Source organism: Lathyrus oleraceus, chromosome 7, assembly GCF_024323335.1.
Source record: "Lathyrus oleraceus cultivar Zhongwan6 chromosome 7, CAAS_Psat_ZW6_1.0, whole genome shotgun sequence".
NCBI lineage: Eukaryota > Viridiplantae > Streptophyta > Magnoliopsida > Fabales > Fabaceae > Lathyrus > Lathyrus oleraceus.
Window position 1 is genome coordinate 548411889 of NC_066585.1, and position 14271 is coordinate 548426159.

The following is a 14271-nucleotide window of genomic DNA, read 5'->3' on the forward strand; positions in this document are numbered from 1 at the left end:
GAAGTTTATAGGCACAATAAGAATATTTTATAGGTAAAATAATAAATTGGGTAAACAATTTTAATTGGTTCCTCTATAAAATTATTGGTAACAAATCAAGGTGTGACAATGCATATACGATATGGGAAAAAAAAAGATGAACAACTTTGAAAATAATGTTTCTTACAAAATCTCATTCAAAGTAGAATTTGGTTAAATAAATATTTGGTATATTTATTTTTAATAATTTCTTGATATTTTACCAATTGAAACGATTCTGGAAAATAAATGAGATACTTTGGCTGATTTTTCCCCTTACAAAAAAAGACCAAATAGTTCAATGCATTGCAAATAAAGGATAAAAAAAGGTAAATTTTTTTTTTCGAGGATAGTAAAATAATAAAACCTTCCCTTTGGCAATATTTCTCTGATTTATTGGGTAAATAACATGATGAGTTTCTGATGCGACTTTAATGTTTGAAACTCATGGGAAATGTTTATTGTAGAAAAAAGAAACTTATTGATAAACATTGAATATTAGTGGATTTATTACTAGTTGTAACAATTATATTAATTTTATGTTTTTGACAAAACTTAACGTTTGCATTGGATCAGGTACCTTGTTGATTATTTATTTCATATAAAAGTAAAACATATTTTTTCTTTTATATATGCAATAATTTATTTGATAGCTTGACCGTATTAAAAAAAAGATATAATTTATTGAATTATATTTATTAATTATTTAAAAAATTTGTATATTCATACTATAATAATTAGTAGAAAATATTAAATTGAGAATTATATATATATATATATATATATATATATATATATATATATATATATATATATATATATATATATATATATATATATATATATATATATATATATATATATATATATATATATATATATATTGGTGTTAAATATGGTTTTTATTTATTTATTGACCATATGACTAATAAAAAATTAAGTTTAATTATAATTTTTAATCTTTCTATTTAATTTAATGTTATTCACAAAATTAATATTCACATTTCAGATTCAAATATTTTTAATTAACTATGTTTTTATTTAAAAAATATCTCATTTAAGGATGACAATTAATACCATGGGCCCGATATTAATCTTTCCTTCCCGGTCTAGTAAATATGATATCCGCTTCTACTCCATACTCATATTCATAGGTGTAGATTTTGAGATACTCATGAATATTTGTGGATATTCATAAATATTCTTTTTTATTAAATTATAATCTATTAGTTTTTTATATGATGTAAATAGAAAATTATATATATAACTCTTAAAGAATACGCCGAATAAAATGTACGCAACTATGATTTAAAGCAAAACATAGATTATCAAATTAAATTAAGTGACTATTCATAAATAAAATATCAAGTATAATTGTTTTAAAGAATATTTAAATAATTTTATTAATTATTAACCGATATGGATAACAATATGAATACGATCAAATTTGTATTCGTGTGTTCGTAAAGAAAAATACTTAAATATTCATTTGTTTTGTATGTGGATATTAAAAAAAAAGAGCATTTAAATATTTCGTTTGTTTATATGTGAATATTCTTTATAATATGCAACTCGTGTCCATGACGGAATTTATCCGCGAATATATTCGGACTATTTTTTTCATTTCAAATCTCCCTTATAAAATGAAATATATTACGGTATATTTTGATTATAAAAAATCCTTTTGTATTTTGTTACAAGTTAATAATTTAAATCATGGTATAAATTTTTTTCTCCACTTTTTAAATCTTCTATCTTATCCGTTTCCCCAATTAGTTATATTTTTAAAAATTATACAACTAAATTGACTAAAATGAAATTATTCTAAAAGTTTATATAATTAGTTACTCATTTAGAAAAAGATAATTGTTTTCTTCTAGATTTGGATTATTTTAAAGCTGAAAAGAAATATAAAATTCCTTAAATATAATATACTGATTAAAAAATGTATACTTTACAAAAAAGAAAAAGATAAAAAGTATATTATACAATAATGGAGTTTGAAAACACATTTATATACTGATTAAAAAAAAGTAAGTTTTTAAAAAAAGAAATGTTAAAAAGTATAGGATTTAATTGAAGTATATTGACAGTGTAAAAGGATTTTACACCGTCAGTTAATTATGACCGTTCGATATTTAAATAAATTTGACTATTATTGTAAAAAATCTATAAAGTAATGCAGACGGGTGATGATGATGAATCGACGGTGTAAAACTTTTTACACTGACAGTACATAGTAATTAATCTCAAAAGTGTACTATTCAATAATGGAATTTGAAAAAACATAATACTATCGTAGGTGTAATCTAACTTTAATTAACTTTCAAATTTTATTGTGAAAATTGTAAAATGTTTTTTTATTATATTTTTTTAAATAGGTTAATAGTTGAAATTCACCTAAATAAGAGAAATGTAATGAGTTCAAACTTGCACCACAATGACAATTAAGTTCATACCCGGAAAAAAAAACCTACAACGAATAAGGTAAAAAACATAAAATTGACTCGAGCATGGACACCAATAAATATCCATTAAAATAAACGGATATGAGTGCGTTTACATATATCTTAATATTCAACTTATCTCATACCCAAACAATATATATTTATGTATTATCATTTATATTATTATGTAAAAGTGAGTGGTTATTAATTTTTTAAAAAATCTACCATGTAATACACATTTTTAATATAAACGTTTTTGTTTTATAATTCAACAATAAAATCTTTAATTTTTTTAAATATTGTTAAAAAAAATTAAAAATTTGTTATTTCGTAATTGATCGATTTATTTTTATTTTTATTAGAAATGTGAGTAATGAATACAAATATGAGTACTTAGGTATCCATAGAGTATGAGTATCGAGATGCCCACACGAGTATGACCTCTGGTAAGATTTTTTTTTAAACCCGAGTATTAGGACGTAACCTATAATACCCTGCCTAAACCTTACTCATTACCATCCTTACACCTCAGCATATGATGTCAATATACAACTATCAACTGAATTTATTTAATATGACATATTTATTTTTATTATTTATTAATTAGGTTCGATCTTCCAATAAAATATATCAAGAATTTGTCTCAAATGACAAATTGTTAAAATATACTTCCTTTGTCTTTAAATATAAAATCTCATAGAATAAGTTACGAGAATTAAAAATGTGAATTTTTTACTAAAATAATTCAGTTTTTCAAATTTTTTTCCAAAATAACCATGATTTCAAAAAAATCTCAAACTTCCCCATTTTTAGGAGGAGACGTCAATCCAATAGGCGTCTCCTCTTAAAATTAGAGAGGAGGCGCCAATTGGATTGGCTAGGGCACAGGTGCAACCAATTCAATTGGCGCCCATGTGTATGGATTAAAGGGAGGCGCCAATTGGATTGACACCTCAATGTATTTTATAATTTTTTTGAAAAACAGTCTACGTGATATAATATTTCGAAATTGGACCAATTCATATTAATATAAATTTCCGTTTACACAAAAAGACTAATGTTGATGACTGGGATCACCTAACCGACCTCCGGTCCCACATCCCCTAACTACCCGAACCCGTGGCTCTAACTCAGCCGTAATTTCAATATTACCGTGATGAAATTAGACTGTCTAATGAAGATGCAGGAAGATTACTGAATAACATACCAGTAGAGCAGTGGACAAGGGCATTTGACGGAGGTTGTTGATGGGGTCACATGACAACAAACCTTGTGGAATGCATGAACGACGTATTCAAAGGCATTGGAAATTTGCAAATAACCGCCTTGGTCAGATCAACCTATTATAGATTGACTTCTACCTTCGCAACTAGAGGTGAAAGATGAAGTGCAATGTTAATGTTTGGGCAAATATTAAGTGAGTGTTGCATGAAAGTGATGAAAGAGGAGAACATCAAAGCTAGCACACACGTGGTAACAGTCTTTGACCGTCATAGGCAAAATTTCAGCGTGCAGGAAACAGTGGACCACAATGAGGGGAGACCAAATTTAGCCTATGCTGTCAAACTAAACATAAGTTGGTGCAACTATGGAAAATTTCAAGCCTTCCGTATTTCTTACTCCCATGTCATTGCAGCATGCGCACATACTCGCTAGGACGCTTACAACCATCTATCTAATGTTTACAAGGCCATTACTGTCATGAATGTCTATAACAAAAGCTTCTCGATGCTACCAATTGAGGAATACTGGCCTCCATATGAAGGTGACATAGTTTGGCATAATGACGAGATGCATAGAAAGAAAAAAGGACGGCCAAACAGCACATATATCAGAACAGAAATAGATATGATAGATAAAATGATAAGACTATGTAGTATCTGTCGTCAACCAAGACACAATAAGAACAATTGTCCCAATTGAGGAGCATCATCTGAATCATAATGTTTTTGTAACATTGAATTTTTATAACCTTCAATTTTAATATATCATTAAGTTTTTGTTACAATAAGGTTCACAACAAACATCACTACAACATAAGCAAACCGAGAACATAATATTTATAACTGATTACAACAATCAAAGTGATGTCATCTCATCCAAACATTATTTCCATAGCATCCTTATCAATTTTTATCCGCACCCAACCAAATATATTGTCGAGTCTCTCAATACTTCTAATTTTTTCCCTTCTGGTATTTTTCCATCTAACCAACAAACCAACTCCCTCTTCAGTTGATCGAAAATAGTGATGTTCCAGAAGAGCATCAACATCTGATGTTTGTCTCTCAAATAAATTACCTTTCCATAGCGGCGACGAACACCAAACATGTTTGCAAAATGATGAAATGAGATGTGGAAAAATAATTCACACAATACCTCTATGTATAACCAAAAAAATTACACTTTGCACTGAGGCGCCAGACCAATTGGCGCCTTCTCTCATAAGTAACACACGGACGCCAATTGAATTGGCTGCACCATGTGCCCTTGCCAATCCAATTGGCGTCTCCTCTCTAATTTTAAGAGGAGACGTCAATTGGATTGTCGCCTCCTCCTAAAAGTAGGGTAGTTTGAGAATTTTTTTGAAATCAGGGTTATTTTGGGTTTTTTTTTGAAAATTATGGGTGTTTGGCTAAAAAATTTTAAAAATGTTTCTTGGAATAATAAATTTGTTAATTATTTATATAATTTAATATTTATGAGAAAAATTATGTAAAGTTTGTGTAAGAATATTTAGTAAATATTGAAAAAAGATGCAATTTAATTAGGATATATTGTTAAAAAAAATCATTAATACACTTTAAAATATAAAGAGAGTCTTATTAGAAAAACTCAACAAAATCTTATATTTAATAAGGGAGGTATTAACTTTCACTAAGAATCTATGGTTGAAACAAAAATAAGTTTAAATTATACTCCCTCCGTTCCTTTATAAGTGTCATTTTCTTAAAAAAATTTTGTTTTTTTTTAATTGTAACTTGCAAAGTTTAAGATAGTACTAATTGTATTTTTGTCAAAATTACCCTAGGTAGTTATTAGAGAGAGAAAAAAAAGTAAAATGAATGTAATAAATAATTAAAGATATTATAGGTAAAAGAAAAATTATTGTTTGAAAAGTAACCATAATGATTAGTTTTCTTCCTATGGATAAAAAGTAAAAAATGACACTTAAAAAGGAACAGAGGGAGTAACATATTAACTTGTGATAATGATATTTTTATTAGGAATAAGCAAGGAACCGAGTATGATCATCTTAATCCGTCTTTAAACCCAAAATACCTAATAATTTCTAGGTTGGTTAAAATCAGATTAATTTAAGATGAAATCGATTTGATCTAAAATATATAAAAAAAATTGCGACTTTGTTAAAAGAAATTACTTAAAAAGTTTGATTATAACATTTTAAAAGATATATGTAAATCATTTGATGATTATAGCATTTTCTTATTATAATATTTAAAACAGAAATCAATTATTTAATTAGAATTATTTAAATAAATCATATTCATCGAATTTGAAAAATTAACACTTGTAAAGTCATTTCAAGTTAAGTTAACACCAACAAGTACATTTGTAGATCTAAACAAATATATTATGTTTCAAGAATTTTTATATAGCATTAATATTTTTTGTTTTATATAATGACTATTTAAAATAAATAGAAATGTGGTCCGATAAATGGAAAAATTTCACTTTACTTTTTCTTTTTCTTCTGAAACTAGAAATAGTGATACTATGCTGCTTACAATAGGAATCAAATGGTCCATAATACTCTCCACCATTATCTAAACGAACACATTTCAGCTTCTCGCATGTCTTCCTCTCAATCAAATCATGTAATTCTTTGAACTTTTACAACACTTGATCTTTTGTCTTCAAGACATAAACTCATAGTTTCCTGTAGAAATCGTCAATACAAGTAACAAAATAAAGTACACCACTAAAGGATTTTACCTTTAGTGGACCACAAACATCAAAATGTATCAATTGAAGCAACTTTGACTTCCTGAGGAATGATGCCTCTTGAAAGATACTCTAGTCTACTTACCATCCATGTAATGAGAATAATTCTCCAAATCTACATTCTTTAATCCAGGAAGAACATCCATTTTGGCCAAAATATTCAGCCAATTTAAGTAATATGACTAAGTCGTCAGTGCCACCAAGATGCTTCCATAACGATAGCATTCCCATTGTCCTAAGCAACCAAAGCTTTTGTCCAATACAATTTAGAAAGTTTTCCCCCTCTAGCCACAATAAAGAAACCTTTGTTGAGTTTCCACTTTCCATAACCAAAGTGATTATCATAACCACAATCATCTAGCATATGCACATAAATCAAATTAAGTCGGACATCTGGAGCATGTTTGATACCTCCATGCAACAATTGCATTCCCATGTTGGTTTGCAAGCAAACATCACCAATACCAATTACCTTAGATACACTATCATTATCCATCTTAAACACTCCAAAATCAGCAGAAGTATAAGATGTGAAGAAATCCTTCCTTGGTCTAACATGCAATGTATCACCATTGTCAACTATCCATATGCACTCGTCTAATACAAGATTAACAGACTCATGATCACGAAGAATAACAAGATCATCACTATTAGTAGTAGTAACATGATCATCGTCATGATATTCATGGTCTCTTTGTTTAGACTTATCCTCCTTGCCTTTGTTATCTTATTTTCACTAATAGCAATACTTATGTACGTGTCTTATTTTGTGAAAATAATGACACTCCAGATTCTTGTATCGCGGCTTGGACTTGCTTAGTTATTCTCTCTACCACCTTTTGGTTCCTTTTTATGACTTCTCCCCATATTTTCAGTGACAAGTACCTCGGGTTGAGATGAAGAACCTTGTGCCTTACTTCTCATCTCCTCATTAAGAATATCAACCTTAGCCATTTTCAAGGAAATAACACCTCTAGGAGCAGAACTTGTGATAGAAACCCGAAACATCCTTCAAGACTATGGAAAAGATAGTAATAGAAATAGTCCCAAAAGTTCATCATCAAATTTGATACTCATTCCTGACATCTGATCAAGGAGCCTTTGAAATTCACACAAGTGATCTGAAATAGAAGTCCCTGCATATACTTCAAACTTATTAATCTATTCAACAAGAATAATTTATTATTATCTGATTTAGAGGCATACAAGGACTTTATCTTCTCCCACAAAGAATTTGTATGTGTCTTATTATCTATATGATTATAAACATCATATTCTACATATTGTCGAATAAAACCACATACATGTTGATGTTCAAACTCCCATTCTTCATCAGACACAAAATCTGACTTTGCAGAACTAAAAATCGGTAAATGCAATTTCTTCACAAATAGTATGTCTTTCATCTTGCCTTTTCATAAATGGTAGTTAGAACCATTCAACAATACTATCTTCCTCTTTGTATTTGACTTCATCATTCAAACAAGTAAAATAGTCCTTAACTAAGAACTCTAATGCCACCCTGATGGAAAATTAAGACACAATAACAAACTAATATGCAACGGATATAAAATTCCCCATACTTGTAGGAACCTTGAGGATCAACGACAAATATAAGACTGTAAATCTAACAAATAAAGGTACAAAAGAACACCAATATTTTTAACGAAAAAAATCCCTCAATATGAGAGTAAAACCACGAGTCTTCCAGACTAAAAAAGTAATTCCACTATAATAAATTAAGGATACAAGAGAGTCTTAAAGTGATTCTTAAGATAGTGCTAACAACCGCACTCACAAAGAAAACTAACTTACAAATCAGAATAAAAAAGCTGAAACATTTCTCAATTTTGCAGCTTCAGTGTGAAGCAGATAACTCTCACTTCAGACATTGTTTTAAAATTTTGAACTTACAAAAGTTAGATACATGCGTTTCGAACATGTCCTTCAAATTTGAGTTTGATCCGACGGTTAACGAATCGGGGATCTTCGACTTAGTTAGAGTAGTTATAGAAAAATGGGAATGAGTTTCTCTCATTTTTTCTCTGTTTTGAATCCTTATTTTCTCTTTATCTCTCTCAAGTCTAAATTGATCCTCTCCACTAACGTAAGTAATACAAATTGACAAATCATATTTGGACATTTCTCCACATAGGAAGGGAATCCAAATCCAATATAATCCAACCACCAATCTGAAACCAAAATACTATAAGGGTATATTTGGTTTGATGGAATGGAATAAAATGAGATGAAATGAAATTGAATAAACTTAAATTTCGTTGTTTTGATTAATTAAAAATGGATTGAATGGAGCGGGACCGGATGAAATACATTTAATCATTTTCCATCATTTTTTGTACCCTCCAATTTAGACGGAATGATAAAATTAATCTCTTCAGTCATGAAATATCTCAAACAATAAAATAATATCTTTATTCCATTTTACTATACATCACTCTATTTGACTATGTTCCACTCCTTTCTGCTCCCTTCTAGCAGCCCCACCATAGAGTTGGAATAAGAAAAACTTCTTCCAAGGAGAAGGAGGTCTAAAAGCTCCATCTAAGAGATAAAATTAGGAAACTCCAAGCATTCTAATATCCAAGAAGCACTAGAAGAGACTCCCAATCCAACTCTCTCATAAGTAGAATAAGTAGAATTAAAATCACCCTGGATCAGCGTTGCATAGGTACAGGTACGTACCCAGTACCCAGTACGGGTACTGGTACGGAGTACTACATTTTTAGAAAAACTAAGATACGAGTACGTTAGTATAATTTTTTTAAATACAATTATAAAAATAACAAAAGTGTTATATTGTTTAAATAACAACAAAACATTAAAATTACAAAACAATTTGCTTAAAAAAAGTATTCATAAATTATGATATCATTAAAAAGAACGGCTTCTAGTTTAGGTTTATCGAGAGAAAGACTAACAACTTCAAAAATATCAACTACATCAAATAGATCTCATTCATCTCCACCAATATCCCACATTTTTGTTGCTCCAACATTATAAACCTTAACATGAGAAAACATAGATTTGTATGAAAAAAAACTAAATCATCGGTCCTCTTTGAATTGAGCTTATTCCTTTTCAATGAGTGAATAAATTTAATTTGCTCCAATTTCTCTCCGCAGAAGAGGAAGAACTTGGTTGTGAAAGAATTTTTTTATTTTTAAATAGAATAATTAACCTAATTTTTACTTAGGAAAAAAAATCCAAATTATACCATCCCAAAAAAATTAAAAAAAATTGAATACATGGTATACCGATTGGCGTACCGTACACATACCATACGAGTACCAGTATCCAATAAATAATCGATACCGATACTTTATCTAAAATAGAATACCCGTGCTTCAGAGCCCTGGATACACCAAACAACACCTCTGAAACGCAACCTTCTAGTATTCAAGTCCTCCCAGAAAGTTCTCTTATCTGATAGGGAACACTTACAAACAACTTTGCATTTTACCACATAATATTCCTAACCCGTTAATAATCAAGTACAATGTCAATGTTCTCGTCATGGTCTATGAATCAGTCGTAACTCTCTAGCTTCACTTTCTTTCTATAACTTAGGGATGTCAATTTTCTCCGATTTCTCTTAATGACATTATGAAAGTCTTTATAGATGCAAGTCGATCCATAATTTTTGCATCGTTATCGTGTAATATTTAATTTAAAAAAGTATTCTCTATATTCAGCTACAACTTTAAAGTATATATATATATATATATATATATATATATATATATATATATATATATATATATATATATCTTTTTAATGATTTAAATAATTTATCGATATCAAACATTAATCTTACCTTAAACGGAAAATAAAGACAAGATTTTTATTATAGTTAACACACATAAAACAACTTTTATATTTTCCTAAAAATTTTAAATGGTTGAATATTAAAATACTCTTTGTATAAATTTAACAAATGTACCCTTATAATAATATCTAAATAATTTTACTTTAGTTTTGATAGGATGAACCATTGCCTCCAAATAATCAATACAAAACTTTGATAAAATTGGTCACCATTAAATTCTTAAATCCAACAATGACAAATACAATTAGCCATAACCATTAATTTGAGATAAGAACATGTCAAATGGCGATGTTTTCGGGTCTAATACTAAAACATCATCGTAACCAAAATACCAGAAACAAACAAACAAAACCAACAAAGAAAAACAAATAGGAAGATCACAAAAAAGAAAGGTGCAAAAATGGCAACAAACAATAACATTGGAGAAGAGAGAAGGAGAAGACTTGCAGAAAGAGGTTCCGATAGAATGGCATTAATAACTGGTCGTATTAATGCACTTCCACCTACACCACCTACACCTCCTTCTAACAGGTCTTCTCCTTCATATCGTCATGGACAATCCATGTCTGTTTCTGCATTTGATTCTCATTATGAAAAACTCAGTAGTCCTCTTGCTCGCCATGCACGACCTCACTCCCTCGCTTCGTCGGCTTTTGCATCGGAATTTAACCAAGATAATGCCGGTTTGAATCTTTTTCTTTTTCCGTATATATATTCTAAGCATATATATTCTAATCGAAGTTTTAAATAACAGTCATAGTCATGTAAAGGCTTTAGTGATTTCGTCGCGCCGTGGATTATTATAATTTTTTTTTTCATCATAAAAACAGTGAATAACATCATAAGATTTCAGCACTTTTCGTTACCATTTTATCACGGCCATTTTCATGGTAAAATCGTTTTTAAAAACCTCGATTAGAATTGTTGGTTAATTCATGGATGACTTTAATTTGTGGTGGCTGTATTGCGGTCATTGTAGTTGTTGCGACATAGATTATGCCTGTTGCAATGTGTATTTTGATTAAGAGGTGTTTGGAACACACACTTGAGAGTCATTAAAGTTAGAATTTTTCATTACATCTGATGAAAATTGAGTTAGGCTATTTAAATTTTGTCTTTTGATGAAAATAATTGAGCAATCATAAGCAAAAAATGTCTCATGCGGTTTCTATTACAATCGCAAGCGTGATCTTAAGTCGCATCGCAACGAGGGTTCGATGCATTTACTAAATCTACCGCATCAGCAATATTTCCGTTGCAATTTAAAACCATGCACGTCGACGAGGTACACATCATTGGATTTACTACTTATTGTTATTTTCATTTACTTTTGCTTTGTTGTGTTTGTAGATAATGCTGAAGAGAACAAACAAGATACCTCTACTGCTTCAAGACTTAAACATCAAGGAGGTTTTAAGTATTCAAATTTCGAGGCCAAAACCGAAGACGAGCCGCTACTAGAAGATTCTAAGGCCAAATTAACAAAATCATCATCAATAGAAAAGCTAACAGAATGCCTCAACATAAACCAAGCAAAGAGACTTCATAACTGGAGCCGGAATACATTTTTCTCATCAAGAGAACTGAATTTCAGCATTCTAGCTTCCGAAAACACGCGCGCACTCAGTTCACTGATAATAGCATTGGTGGTTGTTTTCTATTACATCATCTCCTCCGAGGGTATTTTCGCTTCAAGGCCTATTTACGTTGTGTTGGTGACCGATGTCACGATTGTTGTTTATCGTATATACCGCGAAAAGACTAGGGTTTTGAAAGAGAGACAAGGACAAATGGTTGAGGCTGGTGAAGATGGACAGAGTTGGGGTGATGCAGTGAAACTTTTGGAGAGAGGTTTGGTTTTGTACCAAGCTATTAGAGGTTTTTTTATTGATTGTAGTATTTATTTAGTTGTTGTTGTATGCTGCATTTCCCTAATGTAGCTTTAATTGTTCGGTATAAATCGGGTATTCTCTCTACACAAGTGTAAAGACTAACTAATCCGTTGAGTCTGATATAAGATCACAATGGATGGACAAAGCTCACGCTCATACGCTTTAATGCACTGCATTTCCACGACCGAATTTAAATTTCGGACGTCTGGTTAAATTGGCAGAGACCCGAAATCCAAGTGCTACTGGATGTAGGTTTAGTTGGTTGAGTATTTTCGACGGTTTTATTTTTCTATTTTTGGCAAGTTTTTGATACCATATAATTTTTGTTGTAAATTTTTATTTGTTTTTGTATCCTTGAAGACTATGGTTAATTGTATTTGTTCCTATATGACATTGTCACCATGGTGTTTAATTGTATTGGCAGAAGATGGGGCCTTAGAGCATGATTCTATAGTGTAATAATTTTGTAATTTCTGGTAGATATGTTCCTATGAATGAGCCAATATAATAACTTTTCTGTTTGAATTTATTTGAGCAACTATACATTCGGTTGTATATATTTATATATTGCAACATTTTAAGAGTGTCAGTGTATCGCTTAGAGGCATGGTGGATATATAGTACAGACGACTAAGTTTTGGTCTCTCTGAAAACCCGAGTTTAGTGTAATAGCATATAGTATTGAATTAATGATGGAGGAAGGACAATCTTATGTTTGTCTCTCATTTGGAAACCCCTTTTTTACCTAACTGACAGCTCAACTCTACAACTTAATCCATGTATTTGAATTTCTTGCTCTAACTGCTTGATGTATTTATTGATTTCAGACTATTATTTGATCATTAATCAATGGTTTTAGATGATGCACGTCTCTTCATGTTTAATAAGTGATTCCCACTTAAATTTTGAGCACAAAAATACACCAAAGTTAAATACTCAACCAAAATTTTAAGATAATATATGTGAGTTCTTTCATTTATAAATTCTCAAAGTTTCACATTTTAAACCAATGTGAGACTTCTTTACGCTCCTCACATTTATAATTCATTTTCAACAATAATAGAACTCTAACTTTTCTTTTCCTACTTTTCTTTTCCTACGTAATTTGAGAGATCAGTCTACCTAAAAGCATAGTAAAATATTCAATTTCTATCAAAAGAGAATGCTTAACTTAAAAAAATATAGTAATATTATGTAGTTTTATCTGTACTACAAAAAAAATGATTTTTATCTCGGTTGAAAAAGAGGTCTTACCTCGATTTCACATACCAGGTGACAAAGAATGTCATAAAAAGTGCGCATTTTACCTTTCGATTTAAAAAAAAGCCGACGAATATGTCTAAAAGCCATGGGTTCAATCCTTAGGAAGATCTTTTCGAAATTCTTAAATTGAAAAAACACATGTCTCATCGGTTTTGACATTTCACCGACGGATATACAACAATTTCACATCGATTATCTCATAAAATTAACAACTAAACCAATTTTGAGTTTATTATATCTAATGTGGATTGTATATTTCACTAAACCCTATACTGAATATTTAACTTCTTAAAATTGGTTAGAAAAATAATTATACGAACATTTGTGTTATATTTGAAGAACATCTTACATTGGTTAATGATTTTGAAGCATCATGCAACTTATCATTCAACTCACTTTCTTTTATGGTTAAAATCTCTTCAATGTTTCAAGTTATTTATTTATTCAATACTTTCTTTTCTATTAATTCATTCTTGAAAGCATAAAATTTATTGTTTTGAAAAATGAACAAATATGAAAGAAAGTTGAATGAAAATTAGAAGTATTTGAGAGATTTTAACGATAAAACAATATGAGATAAATGATGAGTTGCAGAATAATAGAAAATCATTGATCAGTGTAAAATAAATTTCATATACAACATAAATTTTCATATGATTATTTTCAAAATCAATTTAATAGGTTATATGTTAAAGAGGGGTCAGTGAAACAAACAATCGAGATTATATATAATAAACTCAACTCAACGGAACAAGATGAAAGCTGCACAAAGAATCACAAAAAACATAATTTCAATCTCAATATCAATCTCAAACTCAAACACAATAACAACAATTAA

General features: G+C 29.7%; 1 protein-coding gene across 1 annotated transcript; it reads left to right on the top strand.

Annotated features, from left to right (window-relative positions):
* The first annotated feature begins 10649 nt into the window (after positions 1 to 10649).
* Positions 10650 to 12439, top strand: LOC127106168 (uncharacterized). Its single transcript, XM_051043456.1, has 2 exons — positions 10650 to 10961; positions 11629 to 12439. Exons 1-2 carry the CDS (start codon positions 10679 to 10681, stop codon positions 12216 to 12218), a joined length of 873 nt encoding a protein of 290 aa, XP_050899413.1. The 5' UTR covers positions 10650 to 10678; the 3' UTR covers positions 12219 to 12439.
* The last annotated feature ends 1832 nt before the right edge of the window (positions 12440 to 14271 follow it).